General features: G+C 37.1%; 1 protein-coding gene across 3 annotated transcripts; it reads left to right on the plus strand.

Moving 5' to 3' along the window:
* The first annotated feature begins 296 nt into the window (after positions 1-296).
* On the plus strand, positions 297-15,459 carry TSLIG3A (tRNA splicing ligase complex subunit 3A). 3 transcript variants are annotated; one of them, XM_027113407.1, is made up of 8 exons: positions 297-484; positions 3,415-3,563; positions 5,728-5,862; positions 9,347-9,531; positions 10,567-10,647; positions 11,195-11,311; positions 13,385-13,552; positions 13,648-15,457. In XM_027113407.1, exons 1-8 carry the CDS (start codon positions 432-434, stop codon positions 14,311-14,313), a joined length of 1,554 nt encoding a protein of 517 aa, XP_026969208.1. In that variant the 5' UTR covers positions 297-431; the 3' UTR covers positions 14,314-15,457. The 3 variants fall into 3 exon arrangements, with proteins under 3 accessions (XP_026969208.1, XP_026969209.1, XP_026969211.1); XM_027113408.1 differs by lacking the exon at positions 297-484 and adding an exon at positions 3,722-3,829 and having other exon boundaries at positions 3,446-3,563; positions 13,648-15,459; XM_027113410.1 differs by lacking the exons at positions 297-484; positions 3,415-3,563 and adding an exon at positions 9,021-9,200 and having other exon boundaries at positions 5,755-5,862; positions 13,648-15,459.
* The last annotated feature ends 10,304 nt before the right edge of the window (positions 15,460-25,763 follow it).

A 25,763-nucleotide genomic window follows, 5' to 3' on the forward strand; every position in this document is an offset into this window, starting at 1 on the left:
CCGAGACTCACAGCCAGCACCCACCCAAGTCTTACGACCCTCCCCACCCACGACGATCCTACCCCGCCCGCCCCGCCCCAAGATTCGCACATGCGTACACCCAATTAGGAGAAGTTAGAGCATTCCCCGACTCGCCTAGTCCCCACGCCCAGCTGCCACGCAGCCAGTCCTCCTGCCCTTCTTGGGGCCGCTAGCTTCACTATTCAGTAATACGCATGTGCAAACGGTGTCTCCGGGCCACCCATTAGCCGGCCAGGGCGGGACGGCAGGCGGAACCAAGTTTCTTGCGCACGCTCCAGACATGCGCAGTGCAGCGGCTGAGGCGCCCGCTGTCGATTTGGAAGTTCCGGGAAGGCAGCGCATGCGCGAGTTTACGAGTTACCGGCGAAGAGGGGAGCCTGACGACTCGGAAATTTGAATACCACAGTAGCATGGAGTGTGACCTCATGGAGACTGACATCTTGGAGTCGTTGGAAGATCTCGGGTAAGACTGCCTGGGCACGGGTCTCCCAAACCTCACGCTACCGGCGCCCCGGGAACTCCTCCTCCGCCCCAGTCAGAGACACCTGCCTCTTCACGCCGCACCCCGTGGCTCCTGACTGTCGCCTCCCTGTAGCTCCGGGACCCCAATGCCACGTCCACTGCCTGCCCTGCCGGGTCAGGGCCCTCCAGCTGCGACACCCTAGGCCTCCCCTGTGCTTCCTGCAGCCGAGTTACCCGCGGCGTTTGTCAGTCATGCGTGTCATTGTCTGGGTTTTGGTTCTCGCCACCACGCTCCCCGAGCTCCTCTCCTTGCGCCTCATTCTCCTGCCCTACTCCCTCACTCTGGAGGTTGCCAAAGTTGATTATCTGTTTTCCTACTTGTTCTGCAAACTTCCTGCTCCTGTTTTGAGCCCCTACTCCTACCCCACCCCCCTACTCTCAAAAAAATCTGGTTTGCCCAGTCATGTATTCATGTGCCCAGGCTGCCCTCAGCCACAAGTCCGTGCGCTGCATACGTTCCACCCGCTAGCTCACTTGTGCACCTAACCTGTCACCACCTTCCTGGGAACCACTGGCAGTTTCCCTTGACTCTGACACTCCTTCATTGAGCCACCGTTAGCCCTTACCCTTAGGGGCATCTTCACCCACCAAGTCTCTGCATATTTGTTGTGCATTTTGTCTCTCCTCGTGACAGTTAACTCAACCATAATTTATCAGTATCTAGAAGCTGGAAATAGGGATTCTTATCTCACTGGGTCACCCAGATCAGTGTACGCTGTTAAAACTTGAGAACTTAGAATTTCTTGGGCTAAATGTGGTTCCAGAAAGAAACTGTATGATTATATATTTGCCTACAGGTACGGTATCAAAAAAAGAAAGAAAGAAAGAAAAGAAAAACAGATTTAGGTAACCATATTTATAAAGTAACAAGTCCCTTATCAAAACCTTCCCCGAGGTTCTTCCATGCCATGGAAACCTTTGGGGGAAACCTTTCTTCTTCAGGAAAGGATACCTTGGGTTCCCAAAATCTGCCCATTTAAGTAACTTGTCCTGGAACAGATTTTTATGAAAGGAAATGGTAGTGCTTATCATCTTTTTTTGTCAACATGAATTATCATTGTTCTTTTCTTTGGAACTTGCTCTGAATTGTCATGACGGTTCTGGACTTTAGGCGGCTTATTTCTTTTATGAGAGCCTAAGTAAAAGTCACATTCAGCAAAATGGTGTCTTTTTGGTGGACCTCTCAGACTAAATTCCTAAATTTCATACATGAAACCATTCAGTAAACATTTTTGATGAACACTTTTTCTGTTGACAGTGTTGATCTGAGCACTTAAGGGTATAGAGTGAGGTAGAAGAGAAGTTCACACTGTGAAAATATGCTGTGAGGAGAACTGAGGAGGGCCAGGAAAAGGACAGGAAATGGGGAAGGAAAACTGAGAAAGGAAACAAGTCCTAAGCTTCCTAGAAGAAGTGACACTTAAGATTAATCTTGAAGGAGGAGTAGAGAGGATGGAGGTAAACTGTATTTAAATGTAGTCATTCTGCATGGATAGAGGTCCCTTAACAATTGGTGATGGATGCCATTTCTTCCCATTCTTTTATCCTCTGTTAACTATGTTTTTCTTCTTTTGGGTACTATAAAAGTCTTTGTTACTATAATAACTCTAGTTAAGTAAATCATGGAGATGGGTTGTAATGTAAACCATGGATAGTCTGAAAACTTGACTATACATTTTAACCCATAACTGCCTAGTTTGGTGGCATTCAGTCATTAAAATTTAGCCTTAATTGAATGACGTGTACTTTTCAAGGATTTACTGTGAAATATTAGAAATAAACGACCATTCATTTTTAACCTGGTACACAGTAGGAATTCAGTAATTACTTGTAGAATATATTAATAAAGTTTAAATGTGTAACACAAGGAGAAATTTCTAGGCCTAGTTTTTTTATTTCACTGTCTAATAATATGTGGTTTTGAATCTAGATGCCAGGCTATATATAATCTCATTTTTTGTGTGAGATTTCTTCTGTCCCATTAAATATATAAACATATAATTATATTTTAGAAGGATTGACTGTTATAATTTCTCTAACATCTCTATACCTCTAAATATCGAATATCTTAAGCATATAATGTATCATATTTAATAAGTGCTTTTATCAATATTACATTTAAAAGAAGATAAAATAACCTGAAGAATATGTATTTTAAAATTATCTTGAGAATGATAAAATCTTTAATTCTAGCTACTTTCTAGATTGAGGTTCATTGTTACTATTGTCTTTTATGAATGTTTGAACATTTAATAATTTTTTTAATTACATTTGAATCAGTTACAAAGAATTGGGATTCAGTTGCACCAGTTCACCCAAACATCAACTCACCAGCAATTATTAAATTAATCTTCACATTTCTCTGGTACTAGTAAGTCTTACTCATCTTAACTATCATTAAATATAGAAGGAGGAAATAAATGAATAATTGGAAAGCTTTTGCTTTTAAAGAAAATCATTAAAAACCAAATCTAATTAATTTCTGGAAAAATTTCTAGAAAATATAACCTAAGTTTTATTTCTGAAATAGTAAACTATAGTATAACTAGTTATCACTTATAATCTAGTTTTAATACTAATTCAATTAAAGTAAGAAGTAAACCTTTGTACATAGAGCTCTCAGTAAATGTACAGAGGTTGACATAATTTAGTACATGTGATTCTATTCAATATTCACATATTTTGAGGGGATTAGCTTGTTTTTTCTAATGGTTTAGTTTATTTATATTTGCAAGTTTAGAGACTGGTCATTGTAATTTATCTTTGTTAAACCATTGCTTAATTATACAAATAAAAATGTAAATACATTGTATCTGTAATGTATTAGATGTGATTTTATATTCTTCTGAAGTATAATTTCTTACTCACCAGTTACAAGGGTCCATTGTTAGAAGATGGCGCTCTGTCTCAGGCAGTCTCTGCTGGAGCCAGTTCCCCTGAGTTTACCAAACTCTGTGCTTGGTTGGTGTCTGAATTAAGAGTGCTCTGTAAACTAGACGAAAATGTGCAAGCAACTAACAGTAAGTAAACATTCAGTTTTAGGTGCAAAATGTAAAAATAAAGTTTGTATTGTCAAGTGAACATTATCAGTATTACAGCTGAAATTTCAAGTTCTTTGTAAATGTAAAAAAAATTTTATAAAGAAACCAAATGCTTTTTTCTCCTCCATTGTTTTTAGAGATAAGGTGATTCTGAAGTTGAAAAACTGGAATGTAGTCATACAACTGTTAAAAATTTGTGGAAGTTGAAAAGACCCTATTACTGAGACACAGAAAAATGGAGACAAGTATATATGAACTTTTCATTCTTTGTAAAAAGTTGTGAGATCTTAAATTGGTGGCTAGAACTAGAAATTGGGGCGTTTTTCTCTGAGGACTACCAAATTCCAGTACATATAGCATGTAAAGTAAATGCATTCTAATTCTGTTATACATAGGGAGAAAGAATACTTTATTAAGAAGCTTTCCGTGTCATAGGAATGTATCACTAGATGCATCAAAACTAGATCCAGCACCATCAGATTTATGGTGTTGAGAGCTGTTTTACATTTGCCAATTTTGTTAACTGCTTGAGCGCTAGTTTTGATGCTGAGAAAGAGGCAAAAGCTTGGAATCTGATACCCCACAACCTGGTTCCCTCCTATCATAGGTAAATCCATAACAGGAGATAAAGAAAAATGCCCACCTGCTGATCCACCCTTATGGAGAACTATACACATAATCCCATTTTTTTCCCCCACAGAATCCCATTTCGAAGAGCTCACTCTTGCATATTTAGTATATTTAATGTGTATACATCAGTGGCATCCAATTCTAATTATTAAGGAGAGTATAGTGTAACAGTAGTAGCAGCAGCTTATACTTACTGAGCACTAGCCATATTCTAAGCACTTTACTAGTGTTAACTCATTTAAACCTCAGGGCAACCCTACCAGGCAGCCTTTATTACTCTTTTATACGTTAAACAAGGAAGCACAAAGAGGTTAAGTACATTGCCTGAGGTCACACAACCAGTAAGTGCTTCAGTCCCCAGCAGTCAAGTTTGGGAGCCAGTGTTCTTCACACTGCCTCTTGACCTAACATTTCAGAGATTGTAGGTGCCCTTGAAAACACCTATACGGTGTTAACTGTTTATAACCAGGAGCCCTGTTGTTCAAATGAAAACATCTTATAGAAGTCAATATAAAACAGGTAAAAAGTGTGGCTGTTTTAGTTGAAGTTGAGAGGGACTAGTTTGAACACAGCTCTCTCCTCCCCGGCTGCCTCTAACGGAGTTCTTTGGAACTGAAGTTCACGGAACACAGTTTGCAAAACATTGATAATACATTCTTCCCATTTTATAGGTGAGAAAATGGACTCAAATCAAGTGACTCTCAAAGTTTGTTAGTTAAATTTTACCCCTTTGTGATATTGGTTAGAGAACTATCAAAATAGTAAAGAAGAACGAGCATTGCTTTTCCTTGGTTCACCCAGTAAACGCTATACTTGACACGTTATGAGAAAACAGAAACACGAATCATGTTCGCCATCTTCAAATATAGTCTAACTGGGAATTTTAGGCACAACTGAAACAACTGGAGATTAGAACAGTAGTTAAATACTTCACTTTGTGGTTCACAGGGGAAGGAAATCAGTGAGTGTAGCAGGCCCTGGGGAAGGTTTCATCAAGGAGCAAGACCACTGGGCTTTGATGGATAGGTGAGGTTTGATAGAGCAGGAGAGAGTAGAGGGCATATCAATCACCAGGAGTCACTTAAGTGAAGGCACGCAAGTAGAAATGAGACTGACCATTCCTGGGACAGTGAGGAGACTGGCCTGGCACAAATAGAGGGAATGTTTGTGGAGGTTGTAGGTAACTACTATATACATGTAGTAGGAACTACTCCTAACAATATACTGGGAAGGGCAAGCAGAGAGGCTATGAAGAATCTTTAAAGGCAAACAGAAAAAATTAGATTGGATGAGGTAGAAATTAGGAAGCCATGAAAGGTTCTCAAACAAGGCAATAACCTAATGAAAACTGTTTAAGAAAGCAAATTGGCAGTGGTGTGAGAAAGGATGAATTAGAAGAGATAGGAACTTGTATTAGGAAAATACTATTAAAATTTTCAATTTATATATAATTACTATGCCAATGGGGAAAACAATAATTTTTATTAAATAAGATTATTTTAATTCTTAAAAGGCCCAAGTGAAGCTGAAGAATTCCAGCTTGAGGTGAGTGGGCTACTAGGGGAGATGAACTGTCCATATCTTTCACTGACATCTGGGGATGTGACCAAGCGCCTTCTCATTCAGAAGAACTGCCTCCTTTTGCTCAGTAAGTTCATGGCTACTAGAATGTAGTCATTATTTTTTATTTATGTTTTCCATGGCTAATAAATGGGTGTAAAGAAAACTTTGTTAAATTTCTAACTAAGAAGCTAATGATGGGTCCATGCGCTTGGTAGCAGTGTTGTTTTGTAATTGCTACTCTTCTATGGTTTAAATTTGGTGTGGTGCTCAGCCTGCTGTGCTTCACCTAACATGACCAAAGGTAGTGCTGGAGGGTTATACAAGTGTGTGATCACCACACCTCAGTGTTCTAGACTAGAAACACATTTTAAAATAAACTAGGAAGATACTGTGGGAATAATGAAGATTTTTTAAATTAATTTATTTGAGGACAGTAACCATTTTAGGTGCAGTAAATGGTAAATGTAATTAAAGCATTTTGTTGATATTTCTTTGTGGCTGGGTAATTGTTTGGGGATTTTGGTTTTGTTTGTAAAGATGTCAAATTACAATGTAAGCATTTCTGGAATACTATTTGGATTGTTCCTGTACTACTGATCATTCTGGGAAGTAAATTTTTATGAAAAATTCTCTCCTTCCATGTTTTTTAAATATACTAACTACTATTTCTCTCTTCACCCTGAGAAACAATAAGTAGACTCACAAATTTTATTGCCTTATATAAACTCTCCAATAAACACCACCAGTAGTCTTAAACTCAGAATTTTTGTCGCATTCTGAGATGCGCTTAGAGTAAACTTTGGTTAACTGATACAACTGAACTTTGGCTTCTGAAAAATGATGCAACTCCAATTTTGAAGGTTCAGTCAAAAAAAAAAAAAGTGTGTTCACAGCCATTATACTTAGGAACTAAGGTATTCCAAAATCACTTTCTTATTTTCCCCTTCGTCAAATGATTGTTACTGGGTGGGTATGGGGGCAGGGGATAGACACAAAACGTTAGTTAGTGCTTTAGATATTGATATTGCTGCATATAGTTCTTATGCATGCATTCATTATCCTTCAAATTGTATAATTTCAATAACTGGCCCAGCCACAGTATACTCACTGAATCTTCCTTTGTAGCACTGCTTTTCCTTTCCAATACCTGATATTTGGCACTTAGAATATGTTATCTTACATAGGAAGACAACAGCTGTGTGGAAAGCTCAGTAATGACCCTGAATACCTAATTCTTCCAAAGAGCTCAGAGTTTGGTCTTTTTGGTACTGATACTTATAAAAACCACTTGGAATATAAATATTTATAAAAATGCCTTTAACTCTTTCCTGTTTCTTAAGCGAGTGTCCTCAACATTATTATTTTGGACTCAGGGTCATAATTGTATTTTAATGTGCTATCATCCCTCAAAAGCTTTTCAAGAATATACAACTATTTGCTCCTCAACTACATGACTAAATCAACAAAAGGTTACTCTGCTCTTCGAATTCTTTGTACATACATACACACTGCTCCCTTCCTCCTCTTTATCTTTGCTTCTGCTCTTTCCCCTTTTGAAAATATTCCCTAGTTTGTATTCTCTCTCATGCTAGTATGCATTTATGTACATATACTCATTCTCTTTTCGCGCTGTATAAATATTTCTCATCTTTCCAAACATCAGTTGTCACATCTCGATGCTATAATTTTACTTGCTTCTTCCAGCACTCTTACCTTACTGATTTGGATCTTTTAATACATTGCATTCTGAGGGGGAAAATAAACTAACCTCATTAGAATTGTTAGTAAAATAGAATAGTCTATTCTCTAATAGTCCGTAGTGTCTGAAAAACTCTCATATATCAGGTTAAGAACTGTTGTGGCTGTTCATTGGCCTTTGCGGTTGTTAGGATATTTCCCTTAGGTATGATTAGTCAGATGTCTTTGATGCATATATTCTTTATTCCTAACTAGATTGTCTGTAGAGATCTTTTTTGTTTGTTATGTATAATACTTATAGTGCCTTTCCTGGTACTTTGAACACATCAGTTACAGTTAATGTTTTTCATTGGTAATTGTGTTGGTAAACTAATTTTGTGAATGCCTGAGCTATGTTGTTCCAAATTTAGAGACCAGTTTATTAAATCATATAATATGATTTTCTAGAGCAAGGGTTGGCAAACTTTTTCTTAAATGGCCAGATAGTAAATATTTTCAGCTTCGTGGGCCATAAGGTTTCTGTCACAGCTACTTAACCCTGCTGTTGTAGCATGTAAGCGGCCATAGATGATATGTAAATGAATCAGTGTGGCAGTGTTCCAATAAAACCTTATTTCCAAAAACATGATTATTTTCATGACATTGGGGTTTTACTGTTTCGATCTTTTAACTCATACAGTTTGCTATATGGAACATGTTAAGATTTTATCAAACCCATTTAGAAGACCTTTCCAGAAATGTAGCTGTGTTTATTCTAGAATAGGATTTGGCAGCTTTTCAGAAATGATCTGCCAAAATTATGACCCCTGTACTTCTCACATTACACCTTGGGTGTAGGAAATGAGATATTCAAGCTGATCATTCTTTTATACTTATAATAGGGCTTAGGAGCCCAGAAAATGTTTTTTTGCAAAACTATCTTCCTAACATTGTCAGAAGGTTCTCACTTTGTCACATAACCTGAAATCCTGAGATCCACATGATTATTAAACATCTTTTATAACAAGTTAAATGTCCTTGGGAAGGTTAAAGTAATAAGATTGAATATTTATACCTTCAACTGAATTACCTGAAGCAGATTGCAGCCCTCAGAATACCTGCCTGAAATCAACACACAAGGTGATGATATTGATACAAAAGGACTCTGTCCAGAAATGATGAGAAAGTTTTGGGTTTGTTTTTTTTTTTCCCCAGGGGCGGGGGTGAGAATGAGGAACATAGGAGGAAAGGGAATATTGAGAAGAATATAGATGGAAGAGGGTTTTCTGTGAACAGCTGGAGGGTGACCTTAGGCTACTGGAGACCATGAAAAAGGAATGTTTGGAAATTTAGTCCTTTCCCCCTTCTCTTGTAAGTGAAGCTTTGACTACTAAAAAATGTTCTTTCACTCTGGTCTTAAACAGACTACCTGAGTTTTGGAAGGTAAGAGGGCAGGATAGTTGCATCACTGGTGTGTATCAGTTGTGAGAAGTAAAAAAATAATAATAACTTTTTAACTGTTGCTAAAAATTGGCCACCTGCCACCTTTTGCAAATTTGTTAACAGATGCCAGCCCCTGTTCTGGAGGTTCCTTAATAGTGAAATGCAAGAATCCACATTTTAAGATGTGATCTACCTTGATCCTTTGATTTCAAAGAAGAATTGCTTGCTTTTAAATCAGGCTTTAAACATATATTGGTTAAATACTGAATTACAGAACCAGTTTATATGTTACGTCATTTGCAGGTAAAAATGGTTTTCCTTTCTTGTTTTTATCCATTCTTGCAGCTTTAAAAGTTACATATCATTAGGTCTATAGAGTTGTGACTCCAGACTTATGACTATTAATTGTAGCTGTATCTCATTTTGAAATCTTATTTTGTTTACTTCAGCATACCTCATCTCAGAACTAGAAGCTGCCAGAATGCTCTGTGTGAATACTCTTCCAAAAAAAGCTCAAGAAGGAGGCGGTAGTGAGGTCTTTCAAGAGTTGAAAGGCATATGTATTGCTCTAGGAATGTCCAAACCTCCAGCCAATATAACTATGTTCCAATTCTTCAGCGGGATTGAAAAAAAAGTAAGACCTTTAGTACCAGATTGTAGTGTATTAAAGGCATAGTCCTACAGTTGTTTGAAATGAAGCAAGTTAATTTCTCTTAATGGGAACCTAATGTGCATATTATTTTATTAAGTAATTGTTACTAAATAAGTTTTTGGTTTTAAGTCCTAGATACCTTCAAGAGAAATTGGTATTTTACTGTTTTCTTTTTTTAACATATTAGCATGTTTCTTTTTCAAAAAGGAAACTTTGCACTTTGATTTATAAACTGAAATAAGCTAGAAATAATGTAAAAAGTATTAGGACTTGCATCCATTTAAAAGTTATTTTATCATTGAACTTTGATGCAATTAATATTAAGGTCCTTATCATTAAATGTTACCACCATTCTCCCCATTGACTGGACAGAAAAGGATGTAAATATTTTGGGATTTTAATCCAGTCACTTCGAGCCTTACATGTTTCAACTGGCAAACTAGATATGTTGACTGCTAATATAATCTAGTATGTGAAAATAAGTCAGAATTATTTTATACCACATGTTATCAACAGTTAAGAGTTTTTATATAATTGATTAGGAACAAGCAATTTTAATTAAAAATTAGTGAACAGAAGAGAATGATATTTGTTATAGCGGAGTTATTCTCTATATGCATATCTGCTGGACTCTAAGAATTGGTACATTTGCATTGTGGGGTAGATAGATGCCATGATGCACAAATTTGGCTGAACTCTACAGGGGAGCAGCAGTGTATCCATAGGCCATATTTTTCTGTGTGTTCATTCATTCATTCAGCAAATACACATTGAATGCCCACTGTTGTCAGGCACTGTTCTAGGTGCAGTGAAGGACTCATGCTTCCATAGACACGTGAGGAGTGGGTCAAGTGAGTGTCTTTATCGTGTGGGTCTTGTACATTTCAAAACATCCTCCACCTTTGCCTCTGTCAGGAATCTTCTTTTGATGGCAAGATATGATGGGAATTGGGAAGATGAGGAGGATGTGTTTTACTTTTAGATTTGTTTATTCATTCATTTATGTTTTTGTGTCAGTTAAAGGAAACATTAGCAAAAGTTCCACCTAATCATGTGGGAAAGCCTTTATTGAAGAAGCCAATGGGACCAGCCCACTGGGTGAGTAGTAATCATCTGAGTAAACTTTGTAAGGAGCCATCTACCTATCTCAGGATATTTATGTTTGTGTTTTTGAAGTTGTATTTTCTAATATGTAGTTTCCTAGGTGGACATCCTTAGAATCATTTTTGTTAATCTTAAGATTTATCCAAAATAATTTTATTTATGTAAGATTAGAAGCGCTTCTTTCATAATTTGTAAATATTTCACACAGCTGATTAAATTGAAGTTCAGTATGATGCATGTTTCTAATTGCCAAATGGGTTGCCTTCAAGCCAAAAACTTCACTGGGCTGAGCTTCACACAGTGAATTATAGGAAAACTAAATGAGAATTTTGTACTTTACATATTCTTTATTATGTTTTGAGACAGCCTATCATTTCATTAGCTTATTATAACTTCTTATTCTATTTATTAAATAACCTAATTCATTTTGTGCTGAGTGCTGGGGATTCAGTTGTGAATAAAACAGATACAGTTTCTGCCCGTTTGGAATAGGGGGTCAAGCAGATTTAAATTCTAACTGGTCTTTTTAATTTTGTTTCAGGAAAAGATAGAAGCAATTAACCAAGCCGTAGCCAATGAATATGAAGTTCGGAGAAAGCTGCTAATAAAACGTTTGGATGTCACTGTCCAGTCTTTTGGCTGGTCTGACAGAGCTAAGGTACACATATCACTTAAAAGAGCAAAGTATTTATAGACATGATCCTTAAACATTCCTAGCCCAGTTTAGATACAGTGGAGACTATAAGAGAAATACATAGGAGACACACATAGGAGTTTTTCTTTAGTGAGTTTCTGAGTAGCAATTCTTTCAGCCATTCAGCAATAATAAAAACATTTATTTTTCAATTTTTTAATATTTTCCAACAAAGCTATATGTTATAAACCCTACTGGGAGTTCCCATTTGTGAGAGAAAAGGAGAGTATCTGAAAATTACTAAAAATAATAAATTTTACAATTATTTGTTTACTGTACTTTAAGCTAGCAATTAACTTGCTAATTAAATAAATTAATTAAATTAGAAATACTGTTTTGGAGGACCAAATATTATGATCCATTTATAGGGAATTGGAGAATCTGGTAAGACTTTGTTTTATTTCAGCTTCAGTAAGATAATCCGTTGTCTTGGTCATTCAACAGATATTTATTAAATATCTACTATTTTATCAGTGTTAATAGGCGCAGTTGATTAATTTGACCTTCTTAGAACCCTGAAATGGAACTAATTATTGAATTTATGTGGAGGTTCGTCCAAATATGTTAGTATTTGATGTTCCCTTAATAGTGCATTCATTTTTAAAAGTAGATTTTTCTCTGAATTTTAATTGACTGAGAAAATGTTTTTCTTTAGTTTAGTTCTCCAATTATCTTCCTAATACATTAGTTTCACCTAAAATCTTTAAAGCATAGCATAATCCTATTTAGCTGCTAAATTGATGGGGTAGATATTTATTGAGTTAACAGTATCTTAGTGTTGGAAAGGGGTTTTAGAGATCAGTCTTAACTCCCCTTATTTTGCAACTAAAAACATGGAGAGCCAGGTACATGGAAGGTTTTGCCTAAGATCTCACAGTGAGTCAGTAGTAACATGAGGAATAAACTGCTCTCTTCTGGGACTGTTGAGGAAATACCAATACTTTCTTAAAGTTGTCTTTGATAAAAACAATCGTTTTACTCTCAGCATAATACATATACTTCAAAAGCAAAAACCCGCAACTCTCAGCTAGAAAAGCATGTAATGATTGATGGGTGTGCATTGACCCAAGGCATTAACACTACAGTTCTGGGGTTTTATTTGTTTGTTTTTTAATAAATTTATTTATTTGTTTGTTTTTGGCTGTGTTGGGTCTTTGTTGCTGCGCGCGGGCTTTTCTCTAGTTGCGGCAAAGCAGGGGCTACTCTGCGTTTCAGTGCAGGGGCTTCTCATTGCGGTGGCTTCTCGTTGCAGAGCTTGGTCTGTAGGCACGCGGGCTCAGGAGTTGTGGCTCGCGGGCTTTAGAGCGCAGGCTCAGTAGTTGTGGCGCACAGGCTTAGTTGCTCCGTGGCATGTGGGATCTTCCCAGACCAGGGCTCGAGCCCGTGTACCCTGCATTAGAAGGCAGATTCTTAACCACTGTGCCACCAGGAAAGCCCTAACTTGCTCTTTATATCCTTTGTTCATTCATCTTTTGTGGTCTTATGTTACACATGCATTAAATGTACTTCTACTAAATGGTTAAAGTAGACTCTTTTTCTTAATTATTATTTATAATAGAGGAAAGTATTACATGGGGGGATCACTTTTGCAAGAAATATGTATGATGTTAACATAATTAGTTCAAATTAGTCACGGGTAACTTTTTTTATCTCATAGTAAGCAGATGAGAAAATTAAAGCAAAATTGTTGAAATGGGTTTCCATTCTTATATTTAAATAGATAAAATGAAGGTGTTTGATCTGAGACCAATGGCATGGGGAACCTTTTTGTCCCACAGTCCTTTTAAAAGGGAAGCCCTTTACCCCCATATCCCCCTCCCCCCATCATTCCTTGGGGATACGGGGGTAAAAGGGCTTTATCTAAGCTGTACTCTTAAGTTAGTTCTTCACTAGATAGGAGCAATGGTGAGTATGTAACTTCTGTCATCTGGAGCCTAGTAAATATTATCATCAGACATTTTGGAAATCTTATTTAATATCAATGTTTCTATGTCATCTTGAAAATTGACATTTGTCTTTGAACACTTTCTTTCACAGAGTCAGACAGAAAAATTAGCGAAGGTTTACCAGCCAAAACGCTCAGTCTTATCTCCTAAAAGTACTATTTCTGTTGCCCACCTTTTGGCCGCAAGACAAGACTTGTCAAAGATTTTAAGGACAAGCAGTGGCTCTATAAGAGAAAAGACTGCCTGTGCCATCAATAAGGTGATGAGAGTACCTTTAACTTTCTTTCAGATACATTTATTTCTGTTTATAAAATAAAGTAATTCAAAATTTTAAATGTCTTTCTTATCCCATAGGTGTTGATGGGCAGGGTTCCTGACAGAGGAGGTAGGCCCAATGAAATTGAACCTCCACCCCCGGAGATGCCACCATGGCAGAAGAGGCAGGATGGCACCCAGCAGCCAGCAGGAGGCCGCGGAGCAGGGAGAGGTGGTTATGAACATGCCTCATACGGAGGGCGAGGAGGTCACGAACAAGGAGGGGGGAGGGGCGGACGTGGTGGCTACGACCACGGTGGCCGAGGGGGAGGAAGAGGAAATAAGCATCAAGGAGGCTGGACAGACGGAGGGAGTGGAGGGGGCGGTGGCTACCAAGATGGTAGTTACCGAGATTCCGGTTTCCAGCCGGGTGGCTATCACGGTGGCCACAGTGGTGGCTACCAGGGTGGTGGTTATGGTGGCTTCCAAACATCTACATATACAGGAAGTGGATACCAGGGTGGTGGATATCAGCAGGACAGTAGATACCAAGATGGAGGGCATCATGGTGATCGAGGCAGTGGTCGCGGAGGGAGAGGTGGTCGCGGAGGCCGAGGTGGTGGACGCGCAGGCCAGGGAGGAGGTTGGGGAGGAAGAGGGAGCCAGAATTATCACCAGGGAGGACAGTTTGAACAGCACTTCCAGCATGGAGGTTATCAGTATAATCATTCTGGATTTGGACAGGGCAGACATTATACTAGTTGAGGCTACAGAACCTTACATTTTGCTAGAGCTCAAGTAATAGAAACTTAGTTTCAGAATCCTGAATCCAGCATTGTTTTTGAGTTAATGTGAGACCACAGGTGACAGGCAGATTCCTGCTTGGCATAAGCATTTGTAGGTCTTCATACAATACTGTTCGTTTTGGGTTTTGTTTTTTTTTTTAATGGACTTACATAATGCTGTTTATTTGAGAAACACATACAGTATCTCTCCTTTGTATGAAGAATTTCTTAAAAGGTAATTAAAATTGCCTTTAATTGACCAGTAGACTAATTCCACAGTCAGAACATGCATATTTTTCTGAACAAAATTACTTGAGTAAGTAGTTTTCATGTTTTCAATATGCAGTTTTGAAAAATGAGGATTCTCCTAGATTTTTTTAGATTTACAGCTAGGAAACCTTCCTCATATTAACAATCCATTTATATGTATTTTCCTTAAAGTATTCTAATGCCTATTTTCCAAGCACAGTTCTGCCCTGATTGGCTTTTTATTCTGAGAGGTTATGCAACATTTGCTTCATGATAGAACTTCAAGGTCAGTTCCTATTAAATGAGCTCTTCTGCAGATAGCACATTCAGTAGCCTTATCCTTTCGATGGAATACTGTACCATATGCTCAACTCTGAAAATCTTGAACACGGCCAAAATCCGTAAAGATTATAAAAGCAAACTAAGTTGTGAACCTATAGTACACGTAGGCATTTAGTTAAGTATAGCAATTCAAACTGACCTGCATCCATTCAAAACAAGTTCCTCCTTCAACCTTATTTTTACTTGAAATCTGCTAGAAGAAACAGCAAACTGAAATTTGTTTTATGCACGAGTTAATACCACTGGCTCAGCAAATACAAGTTAGTTTGCTTTGGGCAGGAGACTTTTTTTGTAATGGAAAAAATGCACTACCAAGTAAGAGGACAGATTTTTGCTTAGAGCAGGAGGCCCTTTATTATTGCTGCAGAAAACAAAAGCCTGGCTGCGTTGATGTTTGACACTCACCTTTACTGAAATCTACATGACGCTTCTTGCTGGGTTTTTGTACACGTAAATATTGTCAAGCTGTGAAAGAAAATGGCTGGAGGTGTGCTTTGTGTGAAAGGTGAGCAATAAAGTATTTGTATGTTCTCTCTTTGGTTTGAGTTTTATTTTAGCCACTTTTTTAAACTGAATTATTCAGGATGCTTGCTTCAAGCTTCTGAACTAAGGCCTTTGTTCCCCAAAGATTCTCAAGTGTATCCTTGAAACATAATTTGTAGTGAAAGATAACCCTTACTCTAGAACCTTAAGTAAGTTGAAAAATAGCTATTTCCAAATTTACCTTTTATTATAACTTTATAGCTGGAAAACTTCACTACTTATCCCTGGCCCCTAGGTGTAGCTGTTGCTGCACAGTTGTGTTAGGCAAAGATCCATTAATGGCCCTGATCTTTTAGGGGGCTTTTTTATTTATTTGTTTCTCCATTCTTCCTAAGAATGAGTGACATTTTGAATGAAATGAATTGAAAATATAAATATATGTTTGTAAAAGAAATAGTATTTCCTTTTCCTACTAAATTGGGCTTTTTAGAGTAAAGAATCAGCTCATGGCTTACCATTAAAAATAATTCTGTTTGCTGTTGAGATAAACACATTCTTTTGATTGCTGAAAAAAAGCCTTGATCACTTTGTTACTTTTACCTGTTTATTAGATTTTTTGATTGGCATTTACCATTCTAAAATGTTCAAACTTGAAGACAATTTAACATACTTTTACTTATCATTAAAGATTTTAAGTTCTGTCTTGAAAGTTGTTAAGTATTCGTCTCTTTGCTTTATGCTGTTAAATGTGTTTAGTATGTATAGGAATTTTCTGTTAGAAATAAAATTGTCAAGTTTTCATATCTTAAAATGATATCTTAGAATGTTTTAACACATACCTTAGCATTTGTTTTAATCTGTTTTCTAGCCTCAGACTCCACAATATACTTAATATGTTTCATTCTTTTGACACATAATTTTGATTTATTTTTATGGTTAGTGAATTACTTTTCATATGTGATTTTCATGTGATTACTTTTCATACATGAGCATGTATAAGAAAACAAATATACATTTCTTCACAATGCACTTTATTTTCTGCTTCAAATGAGAACTTTTTTTTCACATTATAAACCCGTAAAAGAATTGTCTTTTAGTTTCTTTTCTTTGACATATATTAAGTTCTCTAGAAAGAGGATATTTCAAGTCACCGGTTAGTTTTGTTATACTAAAATAAACTTCTTAGGTTTGTATAGAGTGTTGATTTTTTTTTTTTTTTTTGCGGTATGCGGGCCTCTCACTGTTGTGGCCTCTCCCGTTGTGGGGCACAGGCTCCAGATGCACAGGCTCAGCAGCCATGGCTCAAGGGCCCAGCCACTCCGCGGCATGTGGGATCTTCCTGGACCGGGGCACGAACCCGCGTCCCCTGCATTGGCAGGCGGACTCTCAACCACTGCGCCACCAGGGAAGCCCATAGAGTGTTGATTTTATACACATTCATAACTTTACTTGTGGAAAATAATGACTTGCTGGCATAGGGAATGTGGGAATTTCTTGGAGAAACAAGAAACAAAATTTTTAGGAGGGAATTTTTGACATATGGACTCTTAAAAATATTATTTCTTAAACAGATGGACTGAGACAGTACCTTTCGTTAGTGCTTTGTTTCCTCCTCTCTCAGTAACTAGAACAGGATGTCAACAGTCTCTATGAAAATTATCAGAGGTATGCCACTATCATTTTCATTTCTTGTTCTGGATCCAAGCTGAGCTAGTGTCTGTTGGGGCTCCAGACAGGCCACCCCCAAAATACACCACAATGGCATACTGACTATTTTTGAATTAAAGTTACTTAAGAAATGGCCAATGCAAGAGGGACACTCTGACCCTCCTTTCCTTCTCACTGAAAGCAAGAAGTCAGTCTCTCATGTGAAAGGTACACTCCCTGCACCTGGAGATAGAAGGACACCCTTATTGCTGGAGATAGGGAATTCGAGTTGAGAAGTCTGTATAAACAAACCTTGTAACTTCTTTAATTTACTACCCCAAGCCCAAACTCTATTTAGAGTTTTCACTAATTAAGTGCCCAAATCCTAAGTTTCTTTATCCTGTTAATGCCCCACAGTTTTTTTTTTTATTTTGTCTAAAAAGTATAAAAGCTGCCTACTTTGGCTAGGTTCCATTTCTGTGAAACCTCAGTGTGTACAAATCGAAATCTTAATTTCTTTTTCTCCTGTTAATCTGTCTTATGTTAATTTTATGTTAGTTTTATTATTAGTCCAGCCACAAGAACTTCAAGAGGGGTAGAGGTAGAAATTTTTTCCTTCTCATCATGTCCAACTGGAATAGAGTTAAATAAATTCGTGCTGAGGGAAAGCGTTTAAAATCATTTCTATATACAGTTGACCTTTGAACAATGTGGGGGTTAGGATTTCTGACCCTCTGTGCAGTTGGAAGTTCACCTACAGTCGTCCGTTGGTATCCGCGGAGGGTTGGTTCCAGGACCTGTGTGGTTACCAAAATCCAAGGATGCTCAAGTCCCATAGTTGGCCCTCAGTATCCACAGTTCTGCATCGTGCATTCAACCAACTGCAGATTGTGTAGTACTATATTTATTGAAAAAAATCCACATTTAAGTGGACTTTTGCCGTTCAAACCTCTGTTGTGCAAGGATCAATTTTTCCACTGCCCAAATTGCTTACATTCTTACACTTAGATGTTTTTAGGTTGTGGCCATCCTACCCTTTTTGGATACTTTATTTGCCTATGTTATATCCTTTTGAAAATAAATTTTAAATGTGTGCGTATTATTTAATCATCTCCCCCTTAGGTAATTTGGATAATATTTGATTCAATTGTTTTTTTAACAGAAAGGACTATTATGTTTACCTAAATTAAAAAATAAATTTGTCACAGGGTATCTAACGTTATGTAAAACTTTTTTCCCCTGCTTTTCTTGTTTTTCTCAATCGTCACTAACATGATTATAGTCACTAGAAATGCTATGTATTATTCAGTGCTACATTTCCACATTTGTATATGTTAATGTATTCCTAGGGTTCAAATCACTGATGGAAGCAGGTATGCATGTCAGTGTTTGAACTCATTCATTCACCTTGGGTGCTTTGAGTCACCTGCAAAATTATGTTGCTAAAGACGTTGCATAAACATAACTGTTGGCGTGAGAACTTCCATACTAAATCATTCACTGCCCAGTAAATGTAAATGAAGAAACCTAGGGTGGAAATAGAAAAAAGAAAAAAAATTTAACGTTCCCTAGGAATTTGAGGGAAAATTTGGGGGGAAAATCTATGAAAATGACCAGTACTTGTTAAATTATGTTGTTATACTTTCCTCAAGAAGAAGAAAAGTCTGCAGTTCAGTAAACACTTGAGTGCCTGCTCTACTCCAGGCACTATGTTGGGCATTTGAAGCACAAAGATAAGTGAGAAAGTCCCTGCCTTGGAAAATGACCAGTGGCAGAGTCAGAAATAGGTCATTGTAGCATAGCATAATAAAAACTGAACATTATACCAGGGTACTAGCCTAGCTCGGTGTTCAGAATTGCTCATATGAGGTGGAAGTTGGCAGGAAAAGTTGGAAAGGTTGCAGGAGCCAGGTAATAGAGGGCACTATATACTTTCCTAAGTAACTTGGACTTAATTTATGTTCCTCAGTATGCTGAGACTTGTAGTGTGGTCAGTTTGGGGTTCTATATAAATCACTGGCTAAAAAGTAGAGAGTAGATTTAAGGGGTGGGGGGGGCAAAGATTGGAAACAGAAGCTTAAAGCTTAAACTAATACAGTATAATAATAGGGATGGAGAAAGGACAAATTCAGGAAATATTTAGGAGATAAAATTATAGTGCTTTATTGGTTAGAGTGAGAATGAGAAATTTAATATGACTCTAGTTTTGTGTGGGTGTGTGACTGGGTGACAATACCATTAATTGTAATCAGAATATAATAAATGGGAAAGGTATATGCAGAGTGGGAGAGGTGGTGATGATTTCAATCTGAAACTCAAGAAGATGCCTGGAGATGGAGATTTGGGAATGATCAGCAGCCAGTGACTTTTGCATTGGAACATTCAAGAGAATAATGATTCTGTATTAGATCACTCAAGAGGGGAAAAAGAGCATTGGACCAAGGAAGGAATCTTGGAGAATAATCATTTAAGGGGTGATGGAGAAGGGTCACAGAAGTAAAAGGAAACCAGAGCAGTTGGTGTGTTCTTCATCAAGAGCAATGTGGTACTACTGTTACCCCATTCCACACATAAGGAGAGTGAAGCCCAGGATGGTTGAGTAGATGGCCCACATCCATGTAGCTGGTAAGCAGGGGAGCTGGAATCAAACACAGGCTATCTGGCTCCAGAGCTCAGTAACCAACAATTCCATATGCTACAGGGATTCAACGAACCTGGTCTTTAAAATATCCACATCTCCTGACCTTTTCAAGAGCACATTCAGAATAAATGCTGAAGCCAGTTTTCTGGAGTTTGAGGAAAGAATGAGAGGCGAGAAAGTAAGTTGAGACTAGCTCTGGAAGTTTCACTGAGATGGGAAGGACACGGTAAAATAACAATATAAAACTTGGCTGGGTGAAATGTATTCTGAAAGGTTACAAAAAGCCAAGGAAGTTTTCAAGAAAATATAGTGATAGAATAGCCTTAAAAACTCAAAAGTGTCAACTGCTGAATTCTTTAGGAATTCAAAGTAAAACTATCTAGGTTTCACTGTAACTTAATGCTATTTTTTATGAGGCATTTACAAGATGGTTTGGATTTATCAGGTTTTCTTAGGGAAAAGTCTGAAAGTGCCATCAGATCCTCGGAGCAGATAGGTTTACTCATCGTTATACGTAGCTTCCAGCACTTACTTAGGCCTTAGCCAACACCATCTCTAATGTCTCCTAAGGCTTACCTGCTTCAGAATCCTTTCTCTCTCAATAGAGACCAGTTGTGTGGTATAGAAGACCAATCACAGGTCAACTACACTAATGTGAAAGTACAGAGAAACTTGTTTCATTCTAACTAATTCTCAATTATCAGAAATTAATGAAGGGACTTCCCTGGTGTTCCAGTGGTAAAGAATCCACCTTACAATGCAGAGGATGCAGGGTCGATCCCTGGTCAGGAAACTAAGATCCCACATGCCACAGAGCAACTAAACCTGCACACCACAACTACAACTGAGCTGGCACACCTCAACTAGAGAGCCTGCACCACAACTACAGAGCCCATGCACCCTGGAGCCTGTGCGCCACAACTAGAGAAGAGAAAACCCACATGCCACAACTAGAGAAGCCCGTGTGCCACAACAAAGAGCCTGCACGCCACAATGAAAGATCCCACATGCCTCAACAAAGATTCCATGTGCCGCAACTAAGACCCAATGCAGCCATAAAAATAAATAAATCTTTTTAAAAAAGTAATTAATGAAAAAAATTGAATGAAACAAGTAGAAAGTAAACCCTAACCTAAAGGGATGAGCGAGGGCTATTTTATCTTATTAACAATGATGATGACCTATAACCGTTTAAAATCTTGTAGGGCTGCTATCAATTAACTTCTTACCCAGTTATTGAAGTGCTCACTATGGAAAAACAAAAGTAATGGAAAGCCTCCCCTAGAGGCACTTGCTCTGTAACAAACTAGGGCAAGGAAATGTGTACCTGTATTAAAATCCAAAAGCAGTGGGTGATTGCAAGAAATACTTGCCTAACAATTCATTTAGAGCACATGGAGGCAGGTGATCTGGATTCAGAACTCTGGTGCACTAGCTCTGTGCCCTTGAGCAAGTTACTTAACCAGCTAAACCATAAATAATCTTCCAATCGGGAAAATCTGGATCGCAATTCCCACCTTCAAAGAATAGCTGTGCAGATTAAGTGTGATGATCTGTGTAAAGTGCCTACCACATTGTATGATACATAATGTGCGCTCAGTATTTAGCAATTATCAATACAGAGGTAATTAGTACTCAGGAACAACTTAAACAGAACCTAAGGGAGAATATCTCTTTTCCCTTCCTGGTTCAAGTTTGGAGCAAATGTTGTAAAGAAGTGCATAGCATTCAGTTCTCTTTTCTACAACTTCAAAACAGCCTAAAATATCGCAACTGCCCGCACATACAGAATCTATGATGGACAGTCTTTTGCTTTTTAGGTTTTTTTTTTTTCTTTTTTTGGTCTAACATGAGAATCTTTTCCGATGTATTTAGTGTCTGTAGAACAGAGCAGCCTTGTAACAGCATCATCAAGGACAACAAAGGGAGTGAGTTGAAGATTAGGAGACTCATCACTCGTGGGCTCATGTTACAGAATTCTTATATCTCTTTTGAATGTTCCCTCTAGGTGAGCATCTTTTTTAGTTTGTTTTCATCAAAGTCAAGCTAAAATAAGAAGGTAGGTTGATGTCTGTGGTTTGGCATAATGTTTTTCCAAAATGATATAATCAAGAATACACAGTCATTGCAAGGGATATGCTGCTTGAATTGACTGCTTTTAGCAAAGGAATACATTTTCTATCCTCATCTTCCACAAGTACTCTTTCTCAAAACTAGCTGAGAAAATAAGCTTTCCCACTTTGCAAAAATAAAAATAAAAAATCCCAAAATGCATCCTACATCTTCCTCTTATGAATTGCCCCAGAGTATAAAACCTGGATACCAATCACAGAGATCATTCAAAATACTGGGTCAAGAAGGCCTCCTTTAAAATCTATTCAAAGCATTCTAGTCATTTAAATCTCTTTTTACTTATTTTCCCTTAAGGGTCAAACTGGCCTGTCTAGGGACACTCTGAGTTCAGAACACCCAAAAGAGTATTGGTTAATTATACAAATTCTTTTAAATATATAAATAGACTATTTTACAAAAACCAATCTATTAAGACACATTGGATTAAAACTCATGGATAAAACGTTAAATGACTTCTTTCAGATTCAGGGGTCCTTATGTCTTAAATAAGATAGTTAGAACCGATTTTACCAAATCATGTCATGAGGTGTGCATTCTGATCACAGTCAAAACTCATTTCATTTTACCAAAAACAAACATTTAAATTTATGATAAAACATTTTGTATATAAACTTAAAAATGTGCAGGTGAGCAGAAAGGCTTAAAGACCACTAACTGATAAATGTCTTCATGTGTGCTTTGAGGAATACTTCATTACTAGGGCATCATACTGGACCAGAGAGATCTCTCCCTGTGTGTTATACACCAGACCAGCCCCTTTTTGAAAATATAATCTCTACTATCTTTGGAGTATATAGAACACCACCTTTGAAGTCATTTTAGCTATGGGAAAAATAAGAGTGATGGGTGATGTACTGGAAAGGGGACTATATTAGGAGCTGAAAAAATTTGTTCTTACCTCCATTCTGCTAATAACCAATTCTATGATTTTTCTATTTCTTTAAGTGTTTATTAAATGTGTTGTATGCATTCTTCTGTAGTCGTTCTTAGGAATTTGCTGCAAGGAGGCATTTGTCACCCTTGTTCACCCTTGCCACAATTTGTTCCTCTGTGACACAGACCCTGAGGAGGGTCCATACCATTCTTTTATTATTATTATTATTTAATTTTTGAATAGGTGATACATGGATCAAAATTCAAAATGTAGAAAAGAGTTATTCAAAGAAATCTCACTTTTGCCCCTCAGCCACACAGTTCTACTGTCACAGACATCTAATTTGTTAGGGGGATGTGTGTGTGTGTTCATGTGTCTTCTTTCAGAGATATTTTAAACATACAAAGAGATTAAATATATTATATTCATTCTTTTCCCCATTTGTACACAAATGATGGCATACAATAATACTGTTTTTCACCTTGATTTTTATTTAATATTTATTTTGGAGACCTTTCCATATCAATTCATAGAGTTTCTTTTTTTTTAAACATCTGAATGGTATTACATTATGTGGATGTAATCATTTATTTAACCAAGGCTTTATTAATGGATACTGGATTATTTCCAGTTGTTTCTTATCCCAAACAATACTGTTTTGAAAAGCCTAGTTCACTTTGTATTTCTCTTACGTCCAAGCATATCTTGAAAGGTCACAAGCAAGTGCCTGGATTCTGGAGATATACTGCTGGGGTTTGAAGCCTGGCTCCACCAGGCTTCAAACCCCAGCAGCTGTGTGTCCTTGAGCCTGTTACTCAACTTCTCTGTGCCTCAGGTTTCTTATCAGTAAGAACTCAGGTTATTGTGAAGGCTCAGTGAATCAGCCTATGCAGACTACTTGGAAAAGCGCCTGACATACAGTAAATGTTGTAAGTGTTAGTTGCTGCTACTACTCCTACGGGTATGCTTATCACTATTATCTTTAGGATAAATTCCCAGACATGGAATTACTAAGTCAAAAAGAAAATACAATTCTAGTTTTGATGAATATTGCCAAAATGGTCTTCAATCAAGTTTCCACAAATTGACATTGCCAGCAGTGATGTGTGAATAGAATGTCTATTTCCCCACATTCATGTGAAGAAAGTATTTGAAATTTTTGAATCTGATGAGTGAAAACTGTTATCACAGAGTAGTTTTAAGTTACATTTCATTTTAGTGAGGAGGGTAACGTGGTTTGAGTCCTTTGGATTTCTTTTGGTGTGAATTATCTGTTCAATTCCTTTGCCCATTTTATTTGAAACAAGGATGTTGAATTTGTTTTATGCATTTGTAGCTCTTTATATATTAACTAGCTCTGTTAGTGATATGACTTCATACATTCTAAAACATTTTTTGTTTATCTTTGGACCTAGATTTTGGTGGGATGAGCCACTCAGACTTTTTATTTATTTTTTTACACAGCTGTTTTATCAATCTTCTCTTTTAAGGCTTCTGGGTACTGTGTCCTATTTAGAAAGGCATTCCCAATCCAAGATAATAATTTTAAATAGTTATTCCATAGTTTATAATATGGTATAATTTTCTCCATTTAAATCTTTCATTCATTTGGAAATTATTGTGGTATAAGTTTTGAGCCATAAATCCAAGTTTATGTTAAGGTTGTTACCCAGTTGTCTTAAATTATTCTGAGTAATATTTTTTCTGAAATGATATGAGATGGCCACTTTAGCGCATACTTAATTACCATATTACTTCTGTTGATATTTCTGGACTTGTTATTCTATTTCTATCGATTCATACCCGTGTAATAAACTGTTTTACTTTATGTTTTAATATCTGACAGGGCTAATTAGTATTTCCTCATTGCTCTTTTTCAGATATTTCCTAGCTATTCATGTTTGTTTCTCTTCCTATGAACTTTAAATCAACTTGCTAACGCAAAAAAAATTCCCTGTGTTTTTTGGTGTTCGCAGTAAGTAATTCAAAGTTTCACTTGGAAGAAAACTGAAATCTTCACAATGTTCTCTTCCTCTCCAAGAACTTGGTACCTTTCCATTCATTTCAATCTTCTTTTGTGTTTCTTGGGAGCATTTTAAAGTTTAGCTTGCGTGTTTCTTATTAAGTTTATTCCTTGATATCTTAACTATTTTTGTCACTTGTATATGAGGTCTTTTATTTTATCTTCTGATTACTGTCTGTATTTAAGACAGTTATTTCTGTCTATTAATTTAATGCCCAACTATCTTATTGGTTTTTCTTTCTGTTTGTAGTAAGTTTTCAGTTGATTCTCTTGAGTTTCTCAATATGGTCACTTCAAAGTGATTATTTTGCCAACTTTAAAATATTTATACTCCTGTTTTCTTTTTTATCTTCTGTATTACCTAACACCTCTCAAAGGCAATGAATGTTAGATAATAATGATGATAGGCCTTCTTATCTTAGATGAGTCTTTAGTAACAATGCTTACAGTGTTTTCTAAGTATATTGCTGGTTTGTGGTTGAGATAGATAAATTTTAAACACATTTAGAAGTTTTCATCTATTTTTTTAATCTATTTTTATTTTCAAAAGTTTTAAAATCAAAATATGTGTCTAATTTTGTCAAATGTTTATTTAGCATTTATTAAGATGGTCGTATAATTTTCCTGTTTATATTTTATTAACATAATCACATATTCATAGATAAGTGAATACTGAACCATTCTTAAATTCCTGGTATGAACCTTCATATTTTGCACTGTGCTTAAAATATTTCAGGTTTGCCCTGATATTCATAAATGAGATTATTCCAGTTTTCTTATTTGGGGCAATTCTTATTGGGTTTTGGTGTCAATATCATGGGTTTTTTTTTGTTTTTTTTTTTTTGTGGTATGTGGGCCTCTCACTGTTGTGGCCTCTCCTGTTGCGGAGCACAGGCTCCAGACGCGCAGGCTCAGCGGCCATGGCTCACAGGCCTAGCCGCTCCGCAGCATGTGGGATCTTCCCGGACCAGGGCACGAACCCATGTCCCCTGTATTGGCAGGCGGACTCTCAACCACTGCGCCACCAGGGAAGCCCAA

This window comes from Aethalodelphis obliquidens, unplaced genomic scaffold, assembly GCF_003676395.1.
Source record: "Aethalodelphis obliquidens isolate GAN/ISIS:26980383/991018 unplaced genomic scaffold, ASM367639v1 scaffold12, whole genome shotgun sequence".
Taxonomy (NCBI): domain Eukaryota; kingdom Metazoa; phylum Chordata; class Mammalia; order Artiodactyla; family Delphinidae; genus Aethalodelphis; species Aethalodelphis obliquidens.

What these genes read in the sequence shown, in the direction of transcription:
- TSLIG3A (XM_027113407.1), top strand. Translation starts at nt 432, where the DNA reads ATGGAGTGTGACCTCATGGAGACTGACATCTTGGAGTCGTTGGAAGAT. An exon ending in GAGTCGTTGGAAGATCTCGG is followed by an intron (nt 485 to 3,414) that starts GTAAGACTGCCT and finishes CTTACTCACCAG; the next exon opens with TTACAAGGGTCCATTGTTAG. An exon ending in CAATGGGACCAGCCCACTGG is followed by an intron (nt 10,648 to 11,194) that starts GTGAGTAGTAAT and finishes ATTTTGTTTCAG; the next exon opens with GAAAAGATAGAAGCAATTAA.